Below are 19,243 nucleotides of genomic sequence, written 5' to 3'. Positions count from 1 at the left end.
GAAGTTGATATGAAAGTTGGCTTCCCTCAATTCCGTAAGAATGGCGGAAAGGTGAAATGGATGTTCCCCCCACGTTCTGCTAAAGACAATAATATCGTCCAAATAGGCCGATAAGTATCCCAGGTGATTTTTCAGGAGGGTGTCCATGAGCCTTTTGAAAACTAGCCGGGGTACCATGAAGGCCGAAAGGCAATACTGTGAAGTGAAAGAGCCCATAGGGGTAGAGAAGGCAGTCTTTTCTTGGTCCTCCGCGTGGAGAGGGATTTGCCAGTAGCCTTTGGTGAGGTTGATGGTGGATATGTAGCGAGCCTCACGAAGGCGCTCAATAAGCTCATCCACCCCGGGAAGGGGATACCGGTCCTGTTTGGAAATGCGGTTCACCGCTCTGAAGTCAATACAGAAGTGGGTGCTTCCAACTGGCTTCGGGACAAGAACAATCAGTGAACATCAATTGCTCCTTGAGGGTACCACTACTCCCAAAGCTAACATATCGGCCACTTCATTTCGTAGTGCTTTGGGGACCCGATAGGGTTTTTGTTTAACCACAACGCCCTCAAGGGTATGTATTGAATGGGTGGCTAAAGGTGTTTTACCGGGTTGGTATATCAGAGAACGAGAGGAGAAGGGCTTGTAACTCTTCTTTTTCTTTTGTACTAAGCTCGGAGCAAGAAATGTATCACTACCGGGGTGGCGAATGAAATACTGCAGGGTTTCGGGGGAGGCGGACCCAACCATTTTTTAAGTATGTTCACGTGATATTTTTGGGTTTTGTTGGGGGAAAGACGGAGCACATAGGTTGTCTTACCGACCTTCCTTATAACCTCAAAGGGACCCTGCCACTCTTTTCTTAGTTTAAGAGAGGAGGAAGGGAGAAGTATCAATACCCAGTCACCTGCTCTAAACTCTCTCCACTTCGTCCCCTTGTTGTAATGTAGCTTGTGTCATGTCTGGGCCTTGTCTAGTTGGTCTTGCGCTAAAGTTCTCAATTTGTGAAGCCTTACCTTCACCTGGTTTGCAAAATCTAGTAAGGCGTGTGCTTCAGTAGCCCCTTCTATCTTCCCATGTCTCTTTTGTAATTTCGAGTAGGGTATGAGGCCGCCTCCTGAACAGGAGTTCAAAAGGGGATACACCCAGACTAGACTTTACCGTGCTCCGGATGACAAACAGTGCTAACAGAAGAAGCTGATCCCAATTTCTTCCATTCCCTGACAGGAGTTTCTTTAACGTGAGCTTTAGGTTACCATTGTATCGTTCTACAAGGCCATCCATTTGAGGGTGGTACACAGATGTTTTTATGTGCTTGATGTCTAGCTGTTTACAGATTTCCTTCATGAGGCAGGATACAAAAGGCGTGCCCTGGTCCGTTAGTATTTCTTTTGGAAGCCCCATTCTTGAAAACACCTCAATCAGTTTCTGGGATATGGCTGTGGTAGTGGCTGTCTTCGAAGGCTTTGGGATAACAAGTGGCATAGTTTACTATCATAAGGACATAATGATGGCCTTTGCTGGATTTAGGAAGGGGTCCTATCAGGTCCATCCCTATACGCTCGAAAGGCCACCCAATAATAAGTAGCGGCTGTAGAGGTACCTTCGGAGGGATATAGGTTTCGTTTCTGGCATATTTCACACTCCTGGCAATACTTTTTGATTTGGAAATATATACCATGCCAGTTAAAGTTATCCAGGATCACCTGACTTGTTTTTTCAGCTCCCACATGACCCGCTAACAAATGAGAGTGGCCAAAGTACAGGACCTGGTCCCTAAAACCCATTGAAACTAACAACTGAAGTGTAGCCCCCTCTTTAGCCACGCGGTAAAGAAACCCATGTTCTTCTATAAAGCAAGGACAGGTATTGTTTTGGATGTTCTTTGTTTCCTGCGCTCTCTGCCATGCATATCTAAGGGATGCGTCGTTTAACTGCCCCCCCTGAAATGTTTATCCATAGCCTAAGGTTCTGAGGTGAGGAGGGCATTGTGTGAACTTTTTGGGACGTTCTCTGTTTTCAGGGCACTGGCAAGGAGGAGAGGGACACAGGGATTTTCTACCCCTAAGATTAGTGGCTCCAGAAGAGAGGGGAGATCCCCTACAGTGATTGTTGTTTGGGTGCCTGCCTTGGTGCGTACTGGCAACTGAGCTACATGATAGAACCGGATATCCAAATGCATACATCATATGCCGACATTCCTCCCTGTGATAATCTGTGAACAAAGGGCCATATTCCCGGGGCCACTGAATGCTTACACCCCGAATCAAGGAGGGCTTTTACTTCCTGGTTGTTTACAATGAGACTCACATAGTACATATGTCCCATCTCCTGTGCAAACAGAATGAATCTGGGGACGTAGCTGACATCCATAGGCTCCTCCTCGGGTTTGTCTCTCTTTTTTTTACAGAAGCGAGCTATGTGGCCCCACTCACCACATTCGAAGCACTGGTGTCTACAGGTTATGGGAGGGTTAGATCTCCCAGGTCTAACCCTTGGGGGCTCTGGGAAGGTCTTGGCAGGTCTTCTCTCCGACTTTGACTTAAGAGGACCTTTCTGGGGATTTTCGGATTCTTTGAAAGTTCCACGGCCCTATGCACGGGTGAATGAAGTGGCCATTTCAACGGCCTGTTCGAAGCCACCTTTGGGGTCCCATAAGGAAGGGCTTCCAAATACTGTTCGAGATAGATTTTATTCATCACATTCTCGAGATTTGCCTCTTGTGGTGTTAACCAACGATCGGCGGTATCCTTCATTTTGTAAAAGAAAGTTTTAGGAATGTCACCCGCCGTTCAACATTCTTGCCTAAACCTAAGGCAGTGGGCTTCATCATCGACTCCGAGGCAGTCCAGGACTCGCTGTTTCACAACTCCATACACAGCAGTTCTATCCCGATTGATAGTCTGGTACGCCGCGTGAGCCTCTGCTGTGAGCAACGGTGCCAAATAAAAGGGACATCGATCGGTGGGCCACCCGCTGGCCCTGGCAGCCCTTTAGAAATTAAGGAAAAACGCTATAGGGTCCTCCCCAGGCACATACTTATGTAGGGGGATAACAGTGCCAGGTGGTGCGGGGGTTCTCCCTTGCCCCAGCCCCAGGAGGAACTGGTTCTGTCCTACGGCCAATTTTACCAAGTTGTCCACTTGGGTCTGTAGGGCAGCAGTAAGAGGCACCCTGTCCATCTCGGCCTGACTGGTACCCCGCTCGACGGCCCATTTTAGCTTGGTTTGGCTCTCCTTCAGCTGGTATATTATGTTCTCCATCCTGTAGTGACAGAGGCTATGCCCGCATTCTCCACCACTTTGTCGCAACTAGGGACCGGTCCCAGAGCAAAAGTAGCCAAAAAGAAGGAATTGCGGGAGAGATGGTCGTGCTTCAGGTTATTTTATTTGTGCAAACACCGAATAAATCAAGGGAAACGTCTATTGGATTCCAGGGCAGGCTTCCTGGTTGTGATAGTCCCATCTTCACCAGGGCTTCTCCCGGACTTGGGCTTAGACACACAGCTGTCCGCTTCCCAGGAGTTGGTTATACCTTTGTAGGTGGGAAGAAAGAAAAAAAACGACACCGGAATCAGTGGTGAAGGACTGGGTGCTTACTATATCAAGGGACGAGGAGTGAGGGTATAAGTCACCTCTAACCGGCACCAAGTGAGCCCCGACGTGACCTCCCTATAAACAATGCCCTTCCCCTCCCATGTCCTGTGAAACCCTGGAGTTTTGCCCATACCTTGGCGAGCCACCCCCCTCCTGGAGGGTGGCTGGGCGAGACGTGATTCCCATTGGCCTCCCGGCTTGATGCCTTCGTCTGCGGCAATATTCCGTCTCTGCCTTCTTCCACCGTCCAGGCCACAAACTCCCGTCCTGCTCCGGGGAATACAGTTTACGTCTTTCGAGAGAAGTCCGGCCTTCTTGTGTCGGCCGCATGCTCTTCTGGTAGGCCGGTTTCCGACTGCGTCATGGGCCACGCCCCCTGGGATTCCTCTTGAGGGTTTTTCTTAAAGGGCTCCAGCCCATCCTGTACAAAGGGCGAGATGACGTTTGTGAGGGGTTTGTTGGTGTCAAAGGGCAACAAAGTCTGCAGTTTGTCATCGGACTCATGACACTACCTCAAGACGACATTTTATTTTTGGGGGGCATGGAGAGCCCATTTGCACATTACTGAAAATGTCTGCAATGGGCAGAAGGTCCAGAGGTGCTTATGAGATTATCGGATAGGCATTGCCCTGTTGCCTCAATGCGCCAAATACTGCTCTTCATTATAGCCACTCTCTAAGTCTCTAAGTTCATCTTTTCGAATGGAAGTGTGTCTTTGTAACCGCTATCTCTCATAGGCACTGGATTAGGCCATTTTTATTTCCATGTTCAGTGGATCCTGGTGCCAACTAGGCATGGTGTTTCAGACCCATTCTAAATGGTCATCAATCATCATATGAGTCGGCATTGATTGGGATACTTGTGATCTGCTAGGTTGCTATGTAATGAGAGCTTATTTTGGCATAAAAAACTCTCTTCTAGGTCTGCTACTCAAAACAGAATTTCTCTACCAAAATACTTAATATGCGCTACAAGTTGCTAAGATACACACACCAGAGAGCTGACCAAAAAGACAAAGGCATGTCACAAAGCACAAATTAGAAACATATCAAAATGTATTAATACTTCATTAACATCCTTTTTGTAAAATGAACATATATGACATCCCACGCCACAATCACTCAAGCATTCAAACCAACAGATTCATATTCTCACATACCAACACATCTTAAAAATCAGAAATTCAGTCATACTCGTACCAACAATACAGAAGATAGAAGCAAATGGACCAATTTTAACAGCTAGAACTGACAATGATCATAATCTAAACAGAGGTGGATAATCCAGCATTTAGATAATGCCAAATTTATCTAGGGTCCTCAGAGTGCATTCAAATGATGGTGATAGCCAAGAATATAGATCATGAATTGGATGTAGTCCATAAACTAGAAACAACTCAGAGGCACGTTTCGGTGATCGACCTGGTGCTGGTCTCATCTTCCTCAGGGCGAAGGAATCCAGAGGCGTGGTAGTGGGACGAACCTATGATAAAATGCAGACCATCAAAGATACAATGTTTAAATAGCACAAAAAAATTAATTCATGTGGCTCAGCTTCCAAGGAATACAGTTCCAATAGTCAAGTGGTACCCAGAAGCATACGAAAACATCGAGTGCACAGAAAAGATATATATAGAGTGCAGATTAACATAAAACAGTGTCTCTGGATATAAAAGAAGAAGTGCAGGAACTATATAGTGAATAGGGCAGCTCGGGTGTGGTCACAGATTCAAGAAAGCATGACAAACCCTGTGAAACAACACCACAATGTAGCATAACTAAAAAAAAGTAAATACAAAAAGAAATATTATAAGAGCTCAGAAGAGAGTAAGTAATAACAGTAATTACCAAACTCAAGAGACCAACTCGGAGGTTCTCAGATTCGTAAAGCAAGAGGCTAGGATCACAGTAGAGTACTGATCTCCAAAAGCAACTAAATGAAAAAAAGAGAATGAAAAGGGCATCTAATACACACAGAGACCAAAAAAGAGCTTTTGCTGAGGGGATATCCTGCTAATCTCATTAAAGATTCATTTAAACGAGCCACAAACTATAACCGAGAGTATGTTTCAACCCAACGATAAGAAACAGAGTGATTGTATCGTATGCGTCACTAAATATTCCAACCATGACCATCGGACACGACAGATAATCTACTCACAATGGCATATTCTCAATCTTGGCCAGTCTACGTCTATTCTACAGAAGCCGCTGTTTTCCTTCAAGAGAAAAAAAATCTGAGAAATATACTGATGAGGGCAAAAAGGACAAAATGCCAACAGCTTCACAGAAAAATCCATTAAAGGGAGTACGCCCATTATGGGCAACCACAAATATTGTACCTGTCAGGCCTGCCCTAATGTGAGTGTTAAACACCAAATTATCATCAATGGGCGTACCGTCTTTCTAAAGGGTATGACCAACTGTCGGTCGTCCAATGTCATCTATACCATCTTATGCCCCTACGGACTTGCATATGTGGGGGAAACTGGCAGGGAATGAAGAATGCGCATTGGTGAACATAAATCCAATGTGAGGCTACGGAACTCAGTTGCCCCTCTAGTGAATCTTTGGATTGAGTTCCAGCATACCGAAGCCGAAATACGGGGGACAATTCTGGAAAAGATCCATGTGCCTAAGGGATCTAATTGCACAGCTGTACATAAAAAACGAGAAGTCTTCTGGATCTATACACTCGACATGAAAGACAGAGGACTTAATGAGAGTCTCCCATAGGAGAACGTCATTATTTGAACTGGATTTCTATTGCGGTTTGGGGCTTCAACCGCTTGCTCTGCACTCTACGTCATTCTAAAATTATCCCCTTTGAAGCTTTCTTCTCTTTTTCTACTCACTTTGTACCATTTCGCCTTTTTGTCATTATGGTTAGATGTATCCCTTTTTTCCTTCATTATTTATGTCTTTCGCCTGTGATATCCAAAGTTAACTAAGTCAGCATATTGTTTATTGTAGAGAGGGTCAAGCATTTTAATCTCGGACTCTGTTATTTCTAGAGGATCCCTTATGCATTCTATTTTAAAATATGCACTTTTTAAAAAGAACCCCTTGACCCTTCCGATATTTTCCAACATGGTATTATCGTTCTTTGGCACGTTTTGTTTTTTAGACGATCCCTTAGTATTTGACGAACTCGGGCTTCGTCTTCTTTCAGCTGTTCTCAACGGAGGCGTGGCTTTGTCGCTCTTTACCTGCTCTGGCTTTAAAAAACGTGATGCCTTTTGTATGGCGCTGGCTTGTGATCCGATGCAGACATGTGGGACGCCCTGATCTTAATTATACCGGTAAGTTCGCTCGCCATCCCTGAACTTGGTGTCATGGGTGCCCCACTAGTTCCGTTTCCTTGACTTGCCTCTGAATTTACTATCGGTGGTAATGTGTTTTTTAGGTCTCGCTGGCGTTGCAGCGCGAAGCGCTGCCACCAACGAGACTTATAGTCGCCGTGTTTGCCTCCAAGGGAGACAGACCTGGACACAGACCTGTGCATGAGCCGATTCTAGTATGGGCACGAGCCGATTCAGGTCTGTGAACGCGCTTCACAGTGGAACAGCTTGCACGCTCACAGCACTGCGTCTCATGCACTATCACCGCGTTGTTTCGCGCCCGGCGATCCTCACTCAGCTTGTTTATTATGTGTTGCAACCACATGCGATCTTTCGGCACCTGTTCTTTTGGTTTCCCTGACCCCTCTGTGGCGTCTACATGCTGCTTCTTTTGGGATATATGTGACTATAAATCATAGGTCAGTGGGAGCAGAAGAGCTCCTCAGCATCTGTTGCTTCATAAGCTTCCACGCGCACCTACTAGAGCTCAGGGACCTCGCAGAAACGCAGCCAAGGCCTGGGCCGGTGTGAGAGGCAGCAGTCGTGGGGCAAGCGGTGTACCAATCCTGACTCCGGACAACAGTTGCAACCACTGGAGGTCAACATTGTTCAGCTGCGCCGTGTGTAGTGCTCTCTGGCAAGCGTCGCATTTCTCTCACACGTCCCTTGACTTGTCGAGATGAATGCTGGAAAGAGGTGAGCGATGCTCCTAGGTGGAAATGTTACCGAACATGGCGAGAACTGTCCTTGATACACAACAGAAGCATGTTGAGCGGGTGACATTGTTTAAAGTTCAAGAGTGTGTTTAATTTGAATCGGTAACAGCATGAAGCGCTTTATGAGTATGCTGAGGTTTCTTATGTCAATTCAATCTATTCAGTTTTATTTTATTTATTTCTTTTCTATTTGTATTCTTTACTCTTCTATTCTTGTGTGTTTAATTGTTCAATTTGAATTTATTTAGACACTGCACTCTTCCTATTTAATTATTTTACTGAATTTATAAAGCACTTTCATCTAAAGTGCTAATTACATGAAAAGGTTGAGCCAGCACAAAGCAAGAGACTTTAGGGACACGAACATCAAGTATTTGCAATGCAACAGGTCTCCCATTTATGCCAGTTTGAGCTATTGGCATTGTAAACGGCAATTCCTTTTATTTATGTTTTGGTTTTTAAAACATAAATAAAAGGCATTGTCATTTACAATGCCAATAGCGTAAACCTGCCTAAACGCGAGACCTATTGCATTGCAAATGCTTGTTTATTTATTGTCTTCGTTTAGTTATCGCTGCCCCTCGTCCTGGACGCTGAAGGCGATTCTTTATTTAAGTGTCTCTTCGCCTCAGCGCTTCTGAAATTAATACTGACACTCTTTTGGATGTTCTCTGTGTTTATCCAAGGTGAGACATCTGTTTCTATTACTTATATTTGTTTGCGCTTTGCCGCTTGCAGCCCTTTTCTTCCTATGTGTTATTACCTGGTTATGTGTTTTTCCAAACACGTGATATGTATACGTGACCATTATTTTTTCCTCCAATTTGAAGCTCTTGTTTTTTCTTATCCTTTTTTTGATTGATTATTGTCTTCACTACGAATACTCTTCTTCTTTTATACAACTAGCCAGCCTTTTGTCCGTTTTCCCTTTATTAGATGGGACCCTGTTTTCATTATTATCAGTGGAGGACTTATCCTTTCCTTCATTCGTCCATGTATACTGCACTTACCCGGAATGGAGTTCTCGCCCCCTTCTATTTAGACCCCTGCATTATTATTTAGGGTAAGACCTGCTTGTCTGCACTAGATGTGGACTTTGCTCATTTATGGTCTATGTGTATATAAGATGCTCTTTTCATTCTCTTTTTTTTTTCGTTTAGTTGCTTGTAGAGATCAGTACTCTACTTTGATCCTAGTCTCTTGCTTTACGAATCTGAGAACTTCCAAGTTGGTCTCTTAAGTTTGGTAATTATTGTTATTACTTACACTCTCTTGAGCTCTTATAATATTTCTTTTTGTATTTACTTTTTTAGTTATGCTACATTGTGGTTTTGTTTCACTGGGTTTGTCAGGCTTTCTTGAATCTGTGACCACACCCGAGCTGCACTATTCACTATATTGTTCCTTCACTTCTTCTTTTATATCCAGAGACACTGGTGGGTGTGTTTTATGTTATACTGCACTCTATGTATATGTTTTCTGTGCACTCGATGTTTCTGTGTGCTTCTGGGTACCTCCTGACTATTGGAACTTTATTCCTTGGAAGCTGAGCCATTGTTTGACAACTGTGGCATGTTTTCTCTGTAGCATGATTTGAATTCCTTTTTTGTGCTATTGAAACATTGTATCTTTGATGGTCTGCAATTTATCATAAGTTCGTCCCACTACCATACCTCTGGATTCCTTCGCTCTGAGGAAGGTGAGACCCGCACCGGGTTGTTCACCGAAACACGCGTCGGCATTGTTTCTAGTTTATGGAGCACATCCAATTCATGATCTATATTCTTGGCTATCACCATCATTTGAATGCATTCTGAGGACCCTAGATACATTTGGCATTCTCTAAGTGTTGGATTATCCACCTATGTTTAGATTATGATCATTGTCATTTCTATCTGTTAAAATTGGTCCATTTGCTTCTATCTTCTGTATTGTTGGTATGAGTATGACTGAATTCCTGATTTTTAGGATGTGTTGGTATGTGAGAGTTTGAATCTGTTGGTTTGAATGCTTTAGTGATTGTGGCGTGGGATGTCATATATGTTCTTTTCACAAATAAGATGTTAATGAAGTATTAATAAATTTGTATGTGTTTCTAATTTGTGCTTTGTGACCTGCCTTTGTCTTTTTAGCCAGCTCCCTGGTGTTTGTATATAGTGACCTGTATCGCATATTAAGTATTTTGGTAGAGAAATTCTGTTTTGAGTAGCCTGACTTTTCTCTACCTTATTTGCTAATGGGGCCCCTCTGAATGAGTGGTCTCGTCTAGGTCTGCCCCATGCTGCAATGGGCCCCCCAATGACCCCCCAGGTCGATTCTGCCTCACTCAAAACCAACAACCTTTATTGGAAGCCCAGTCCAATGGGCCTTGACTGTGCTATGCTGCAAGAATCATCAGCTGTTTGGCCATGCCCAATCTTGATGCAGTTAACAGACCTCGGACTCCCAGAGCAGCTACCACCACCATACCTCTATGTGTGCAGTGTACACCCCATTGGGAGGCACGACCCTGACATCAGCCCCTAGCCTCTCCAATTTGCATTGGCCCACTGCGGCAATGCGGGAATCCCACACAGGTGCCTCTTCCTCACTGTCGACAGATGACTGCCACAAAGTGCAGATCAATCGCCCCAATTCAATGCTCCAATCCGTCTATCAGCACCCATTGTAGGGGTGCACGGTCTATCAGCTCATGCTTTGCAGCGTTGGGGCCCGCCAAAGGGCATAGAAGGACACAAAGATAACTGAGCTTGCAGGAGCAAGAGAGGTGTGCAACTCACTTCTCCACCGTCTTGGCCACACCCCTAAGCAGTCCTTATTTTTGGTCTAAGTACAATGCTTTGTTTGTTTGTAGTTGCTTGGGTTGCCAGTTAAATGGGTAAAGCATTCAGCAGGACCATTTTGGATCTTCAATCAACCCACCCTTTGGCTTTAGTCCCTGCAGAATAAAGTTCTGTTTAAGAATTGGAGATTTACAGTAAGAAATCGTAATTAAGTCCTGTTCTGTTTATTCTCTAAAGAGTCTGAATTTAACATCTGGATATCCACCATTGCATGAAGTCTTCCAAAATATGTTTTTCTTAACATAAAAAGAACACGTTACACAATTATAATGCAAATATTTCGAGGACACGTCCGTTTTTGGGATAGCTAACAACAGTATACTCATCTCAAAATAATAAATACCAAAACTATCTAATGTAATACACACTTCATTAATAACTGGTGGTACTACACTCCACTAAAATTGAAGGTAGTAAAACTACAGGAGCGGAATGTTATGATACAGGTACTCTGCAGTTTGTAAATGTTCTGGAAAAGAATGGATTTTTCTGGATTCATCAGTAGCACTGTCACAAAGTCAAAGAGGATTTTGTCAAATAATCTATTTACATGCTGAGCAAATGGCTTGATTTGGTTGTGTGCAAGTTTTTATTAACATGGTAGAGATCTTATACTGCAAAAAGTAGCTATAATGAACAGTTTACCAAAATCAGAAAACTAACTGAAATAGGTGGGATTTCAGCTAGGTCTAGGTGGACCTCGCGGAGTTCAACTTGCAGAATTCTGCAGAGTTACCTAAACAGCGGGATTCCACGAAGTTCCGGGAGTGGCAGAGTTGTAGTACATCACGTTCCTCTAGCTGATTTTTAGCATCAGGAGTTTGTCCCTCACTGTAAAATCAGCACAAACAGCACCACGCAGCGTGACAACGGGAGTTCCTTCTTTCTGCCACAAGAGTAGGTTTTCTATTTGAGCAGCAGCTTTCTCAATTTGAGTATCAGCTACCTCAATGCAAGTGATAGTGATCTGCCGTGTCCGCTCATGTTGCAAAATCTCGCCAGAAGGCAGTAGAGCGATTGATTTTCTCTCTCGTGCTCACCAACTTAACGTTGGCGAGCTACACATGAGTAAATTGTAGTGCGGAGTGGGCAAATCTCTGGGAACCCTAGCAGAGTACCAGAGTACCACCCACCCTAATTTCAACCTGTAGTTGGAGCAGTGGAAAATTTTAATTTGTTGCAAACATATAAGCACCGAACTCCAGAGTCTGCTCCAGCCACATAGAGCATTTTACACTCACGTTTATCATGACTCCCTATCTGACTAACCTGTTTGGAGTCTCAAGTGGGGCATAAAGCTCTTGAGCATCTTTGGGCTTGGGAATAACCCTTTCAAATAATCTGTGGCTGATCTCTAGTGATTGCCATACTGAAGAGAAGAACTTTATCCAATCTTTAACTAGAAGCCAATCGAGGTTCTCATGTGTTTTGTCATATCATTTGTCAGAAGACAGCCTGCATAGTTTATACAAATTGTCCTGAGAAACATTTAAATACACCACCGAGGAGTGCAAGAGCTTAGAATAATACAAACGTTTGGATAAACTAAATAAGGTTTGGGGCCCTCAAACGATTGGCTGAGCTGAAAATGTCTCTGAAACTTCTTATAGACTGAGCGGCTGTGGAGGTGCACCAAAATCATTATTCCAAGGAAATCCCAAGGATAGCTGGTTAAGACTAGAAGCAAACAATTTGGTTTAACTTTGTTTACACATAATTGATTCTTACTGCTCCATGAGGCAAAAACATGATATACTTTAACACCCCACTGGTCAGAGAGCTATTGCATCATCTCTGTTGTAGAGATAAATGAGATACATCTGTTAGTTCTACTAAGTGGTGTAATATAAGATAGATTCTTGGAATTATGCTGCAGTGGAGCCCCAAATTATGCAGCAGGGTTAAATAAATTACGTGGCAAGAAAAGGAAAATGATGTGGTGGAAAACAGTATAATTTATGATAGTATTAATTCATTATTACACTTGCTACCACTGCCTGGGCATTGTTTGCACCTAATTGGTACAAGTTTAGCACCCAAATATAGCAACACACAACAGAAAGATGATCAGGCAATCTTTGTATTGGGCCTTCCACTGCACGGCAACACATGTTGCTTTGTTATTAGTAACATGTGAACTGTTTTAGCTAGAATCACATTTTTTTTAATCTGCAGATTATGCAGCAGAGGATGGATTAAATGGAAAATGTGGCAAATCTATAATTATTTTTAAAAAACGCTGCAGCCGCACAATTACATAATTCTAGTGGGCCTCTTCATAAGTGATATATCACAGCTGAACTGTGAAACTGCTGCTGTCCCCTAGTGTTTTACATTCGTTTTATTATCAGAGTGCAATGACTCCCCAAGGTGGCACTGAGCGCTGGACTTCCCAGAGGCGAGTTTCTCTTAGACATACCACACTGGGGTTTTGCTTGGGGTTAGGGTTGAGGAGAAAATGTGTTGTGATTCTCTGTTGAGGCTTTTTACCGCAGTAACAATATTTTCTATGTTTTAATGATAGAAGTTCCACCTACCGACAATAAATTCAAAGAAACGTTCTCTGATCAGTGCTTCATTGTTTTTACAGTTCTTTTTATAGCGATCAAATGTGGTTTGTCATGTCAATGTCTAAAACTCCCCGGGTCAGGTGCACCATGCGCACTTACGAGCATTTTTATCATTATATCACGCAGTGCAGCAAGTCACTGTACTCAACTGGGCTGCATGATGGGGAAAGGGCAGGAATGCACCGTACTTAACATTGTATGATACATTCCTGCCTTTTCACAGCACTGGCACACAGGTGCTGCCTAGGGCCAATCATGCAAGTGTGCCGGCGTTGTTAGCAGGATTGTTTTTGTGCTGAAAGGGGCACCTTCCTGTACATAAACAATCCCCTGAGACATGTTTCTCTTTCTGTGTGTGCTGTAGAATGCATGTTTCTATTCCTTACGCCTCACCTAGCGATGCAACACAGTTTTGGTTCATTCCCAGGTCTACTACTTATGGCAAATCTTCGAAAGGAACACTCATGCATCACCCATGGAACACCTCCCTGGGGTAGAGTAACACAACACAGCGATTTGTGCTGCGTTGAATTACTCTGGGCCTACCAACCCACTCAGGGCCTTGTGTGGCTTGATAAACCACATCTTACGGGTTGCTTCACTTTTACACCCTGTTGCGTGGTGTAAAAGCGACAGCACCCTTTGATATATATGGCCCTCAACCTCTGCGCTAAAAAATGCTGCCTTACCTGCTTTCAAATGTCTTTTTAATCCAGCCTAAAAATAACCATATGTACCTATTTTCTGTTTCATCTCTTATAGGGTCTCAGACAGACGACCATGTTCCAAGACGTCCAACACAAAAGATATTTGCTCCCCCTGGTGGCCGTTCTAATATTACATCTCTATCATAGGAATATACCATTTGTAAACCATACATGCAGCGGTGTATCCATTCAACACGCTGGGAGGATCAGCTACGGGAAGAGCATGCTACATATTCACATTACTGCCCGCCAATAACTATTCCTTTCTGTTTCACATCTGCGATTGATTGAACTCCACTAGCATGTCTTTTTTTGTTTTCTTTGAAATTTTGCACGAAGACAAGAACACCCGCAATTAATCACTTAAATTATTTTAAGGTGAATCCATATCTCTTGCACTCCGACTCATAGGTAGTTATCTACTCTCCTGCTGGACACTGTTGCTTGAAATAAAACAACAGTAGCAAAGACGCTTAAAAGTGAAATTATGACAGTGCAGAATCATAAATTCCAAAATGTAGCAAAATGAAACCCACAGCGATATTAAGTTAATGCATATCAAAGAATGCTGGTTTGTTTGTTTGAAAATGTGTATTTAATGAAGAAAAAAGTACTCAAAAATCAGGCATGCGCACAATTGTGAGGGCATTTTATTTTGTGTTGCTGCTGGCAACACTGTAATCAGGCTTTTGCATAGTCAGCCTCAAGTGCTTATGGTTTTTACATCTTTTACAGACTATTTATGTTCATACTTAACATATTTTTTAACTTTATAAAACAATTGCCTCTACTATTTACGACCATATTGTATGTCCAGGGCCAGATGTACTAACCTTTCACGCAGCGTAGTGTAGCAAGGCAACTTGCTGTGTTGCGTTGCATGAAAGGGAGAGAGTAGAAATGCACCATATCTACTAAGATATGAAGCATTTCGGCTCTTTTAAAGTGTTGGTGCACTTCAGGCAGCCTAGTGTCAATTCAGGTACTGTGCAATGGTGCCTGCTTTGCATGGAGAATTCTTGTTGTGCAGAAAGGTACACTTCTCTGCACCAAAATAATCTCTTCAGGCATTTTCCTCTTTCTATGTGTGCATAGAAAGAGAAAATAAAACAAAAATGTTCTCCTCCTTACGCAATCCTCTGGTCCTCTGGGAGGCATTGCAATTTCACGCAATCCCAGGTTTAAAAAAATATGTAAATCTGAGATTGCGTGAAATCCATTGGCGGTTGCATGGAAATGCCCATGTTCTACCCATGGAGTACCACCCAAATTGAAATGTAACACTAAGTAGTGCAAGCCTCTGCATTGCGTTATATTTTTTTTACAAGGCGCGTATATTCCACCTTGTGTGACTTTGTAAATATCTACTAGCATTTTCCATTGGGGATGCGCCTCAAAAATGGTGCAGCTATGAATTAAAATGTTAGTAAATCTGACTCCCGGTTTTTATCATTTCAACACATTCTCCCTTTCATTATGTTTGATTGTTCAGGTTGCGTAACACGCATTCCACAAGCATCCCTTCACAGCAGCACGTGACCTCATGCACAAGCCCGTCTGTGTCCTCTTGGCTATCCACGGAAATATCATTCAACCAACGTGACACTTTGGAAGTGTTGCCGCAGTATCATTGCAGCTTTTTTCTAAAATGTTGTTCTAGAACTTGACAAACGTAGTTGAAACAAATTATGGTTTATATTTTTTGTTACACCGTTTTTTGAAGATTATCTATGAATTGGTATTTCTTCTTATTGACCGGAAACGGCACAATTTACAGCCAGTGGCATATGACAGACTTTTATAAAGTGTGCTTGATAGTGTTATTTATTATATGAAAGATTCAGTTTCCCTTGTCTGTATCATTCCAGGAAAACTATGCATGTTGTCTCAATGATATTTGTAGCTCTTGTTTTATGTACGCTGTGATTAATAAATGTTTGTCTAACCAATTTATCTTGTCAATGTTTGTCAAGCACCTTTGTCTGAAAGCCATATTATCTTAAATATGTCTTGCTGTTCTGCTACTCAGCATCTCTGAATTTGTAGGTCGCCGAATGCAGAGCTCGGCTACAAAACACTTGCAGCTAGAACTCTATTGTCATTGAATGCTAAAGAATCAGGTGCCTGGCATTGAAAATATAATTTGTATATAACTGTAACTTAAGTGCAGAAAAAAATGTCATCTGTACATGTAAAACCTGGATCCTCATTCTCAATATCACAATGTGTGGATTTCACTGAAAACATGTCAAGTCTGAATGTTGGGCATCTGAAAGATGTGCATATTTTTCCAGAGTTGTGATTGGCACCTATGGGTTCCAAAATGGACCATTCTAAGGGAGTGTAACGGGCAGTGCTTCATTTCTGAAAGAATGTGTGCAAATCCAAAAAACTCTGCTCAGAAGCCAGCCTCTCGTGCAATTAAAGGTCGACGTGTGGAGTACCAAGGCTGCGAATTTTAAAACCACCTCATATCTCTTAAATCCACTACCAAACACTCCCTCCCACTTAATACCACTCCAGAAAGTTCTTGTTATCTACTTTTGTGACAGTTTTGCCTTCTTTCTTTTCCTCCGTTTTTCAGATCTATGTTACTTCCTTCTTTTGCGCTAGCTAAATACATATTGTGGAAAAATAAGTGATGGTGCCCCCCACCAGCAACCACTGGCTCAAATTAAGTACTGGTCAAGAGACCAGACATTGTCGTTCCATATCTATGGGTGGGTGATATAGGTGTAAGTGGCGCAATATGTTTGGGGAAATGTATGAAATAACCCCATGTTAATGACTAGCTTGACAGCGCAGATTTTTCGCTACCTATTCTTACAAATAATATAAAATCGATTTTGACTTCACCTAGAAAAATATCACTATATCAACTCATGCTGTTGGCTATTTGATGTTTCATTCCATCTTCCAGGAACTGATACCATTGGAGTGCATTACCACATACATGCAAAGTTAGACAAGTTTTGAGAAAAGGACACCTAGGTACCACCAATTGGATCTATCCTTCATGGAAAGACACTTTATGTGACACTGCACCAGCACAACACCTTGATAAATATGCCCACTAGGGTTTGCTAACGTTGTTCTATTTGTTAGTTAGCTTATTTTTATTGTGCAGACCTAACTTTAGGAAGCAGCAAAGCACTGCACAAATCAGGAGTCATTATCCATACTGCAAAGGACCATCATGATGAGCAAAAAAATGCCATACATATTGTGAAATGTGTAGAAAGGGAACAGTGGAGGAAATCGTGGGTAGGCATTGCTCTGGAATGTACAGTTGAATGGCTAAATAAAAGCTTTGAGGAAGAATCGTGCATTTCCCTGATCACCAGGCTGATTATATAGCTGCTTTCAGAATGGAAAGGAGCCTTTCAAGCAAGGGTCGACTGAATTGCAGCACCTGTGAGTGAATAGGTGTGCATTGGGCTCCATTTTTATTGTAGGAGTTAGTGCACATGTTATGTTGTCATCGAATTTGATCTTTGTTTTAGGCTGCACTGAAGGATATCATATTCAAAAGTTGTTCTTTGTGATTTTTTTGTGGAGTTCCAGCATTGAAATGAGTAGGTATCTTGTGGCATTGATTAGGGCTCAGAGCAACAGTTCATTAACATGTTATTTAGGGGCTGATTACGACTTTGGCGCAGATGCGCTGGCTCTCCACCAACCCGGCTGTGCTGAAGCAGCGCAAGGACACACGCCGTATTGTGTACGGTGACAGGCCCTTCACCTTTCCAATGGCGGTGCTGGAAAACAGGCACTGCAATGGGAACAGGCAAAAATGTTCCAGCACGTCATTGATGGTAACCTCCATGCCGTGCTGGAACTTTGGGGAAATACAGAGAGAGGGGCACATGTTGTGGCCCTTGAATTTGAATCTATCCCCATGGCAGGGGGACATGAGGGCACTGTAGGGCCAACTTTGTTCCTCCACCTTAAGCCTTTTCATGGCATGGCTTCCTCCATGAAATGGCTGGTGGAGGTGAAACTCAAAATATTTTGAGCGAGACTGTGCCAGCCCCGCTCAGCATGTTATATTTTGGTGCAGTTCCGCCACGGAATGACTATTCCCTGGCGCAGCCTGTGGTCCTCTGCCGAAACGACTTTTGAAGTCGTAATGTAGAGGACGGACCACTGCCACCGCGAGTCTGGCGGCCCTATGACCACCAGACTCGTAATCAGGCCCTACGTTTCTCCATTGTAATTGAGTTTCAGAAGACTCAGTGTTGCTTGAGCTTAATGGGTTTCCTAGTTTTCCGAGGGTGGGTACATTTCTTTTGAACATGGCAATTTCTGAACTGAAGAGCACTTTCCAGAGGAAGGAATCTGCCTTTGCTAGCGATATGCAGTGCTTTTCACACATTTATGTGGGAAGGGGGCAGTTTTGATCCTTCATTCATTCATCAGACTTGTGTCTGCCTGTTCATCTTCGACCCAATTGGTTTCTGACAGAAAGGCAGTAAATCATTTTTAGACAATATGGACAAAGCTCAGGCATAAGCACACTAACTACCTTTTTTGAAATTAGCAAGCTCATCCTCAAGAAAAACACCATGCCTTGCTTTGCTTTCTGCAATTGTTTTCTTGACCAATCATTATTATTCTGAGTTCCAGCGAGCAGCTGACATCTCACCACTCAATAACCATAACTGTCACGGTGACATTGTCGGGTGGTCTCCTGCCTGCTGCGATGGGGTCAGTCGTCCAACCGACCGCCATAGTAATAAGGCCCATAGTCTTGAAATATTTAAACACATTAAAAACCGACCCATATCTTACTGCATTTATATGTTCCACAGTTACTGTAGTGTGCACATTTTGCAGTGCATTAACTCCAGGTCCTTTAAAGTGTGCCTTCCCAGTGTCTTGCTTACATGCAAAATGCTCTAAACAGGCTAGGGGAACCACCCACAGTTTCAGGCTTCAATCATCATAGAGAAATATGTGCAGACAGGGCTCTAAAGTAGGCTGAAAAAAGTGGGGCTCTCTAAAAGGAGCGTGGCTTAAACATGTAAACTAAATTTCAGTGATTCCCATAGATTGCCACTCAACCAGTATTTTGGTTTCTATCTGAGCTTTTCTTTCTGTAATTGCATCCAACCTGCCACGACTGTTCTCTTTATCAGTGGTAGTTAGCTGTTTATTGTAAATGAGTAACAACAATTATTTTGTGCAAATAATTAACATTGAAAATGTTTCAAATCTGAATGTTAGACTGAATTAAATATTATGGACGCCTGTGGAAGGAGTATTTGTCTTCAGTTATTTGCCCTTTATTTACTTTAGACATTTCCGCCCTTTTTCTTTCCACATCTTGCCTCTCAGCATATCTTAAACCTCATCTCTTCCCTCTTCACCACCCTCTATTCACTCTCTGAACACACTTCCTTGCATCTCCTTCACTTCCCGGCCCTCAAACATAAATTGCACTCACTCACATGTAAGCACTTTATTTTCTTTTTCTTTCAACTTGT

At 42.9% G+C, this 19,243-nt stretch overlaps 1 protein-coding gene across 1 annotated transcript in view; it reads left to right on the top strand.

Annotated features, from left to right (window-relative positions):
* The window catches only part of DPYSL4 (dihydropyrimidinase like 4), a 255,676-nt gene extending 240,797 nt beyond the window's left edge, over nt 1-14,879 (top strand). The window contains exon 14 of the mRNA XM_078641144.1: nt 13,813-14,879. Coding sequence (XP_078497270.1) covers nt 13,813-13,904 — 92 coding nt within the window. The 3' untranslated portion in view covers nt 13,905-14,879. The remainder of the gene's footprint in view (nt 1-13,812) is intronic.
* The last annotated feature ends 4,364 nt before the right edge of the window (nt 14,880-19,243 follow it).

The sequence above is a fragment of the Lissotriton helveticus genome, chromosome 5_1 (genome assembly GCF_964261635.1).
Source record: "Lissotriton helveticus chromosome 5_1, aLisHel1.1, whole genome shotgun sequence".
Taxonomy (NCBI): domain Eukaryota; kingdom Metazoa; phylum Chordata; class Amphibia; order Caudata; family Salamandridae; genus Lissotriton; species Lissotriton helveticus.
The sequence above is the reverse complement of the archived record's forward strand: the minus strand, read 5'-3'. Positions and strand labels throughout refer to the sequence as shown.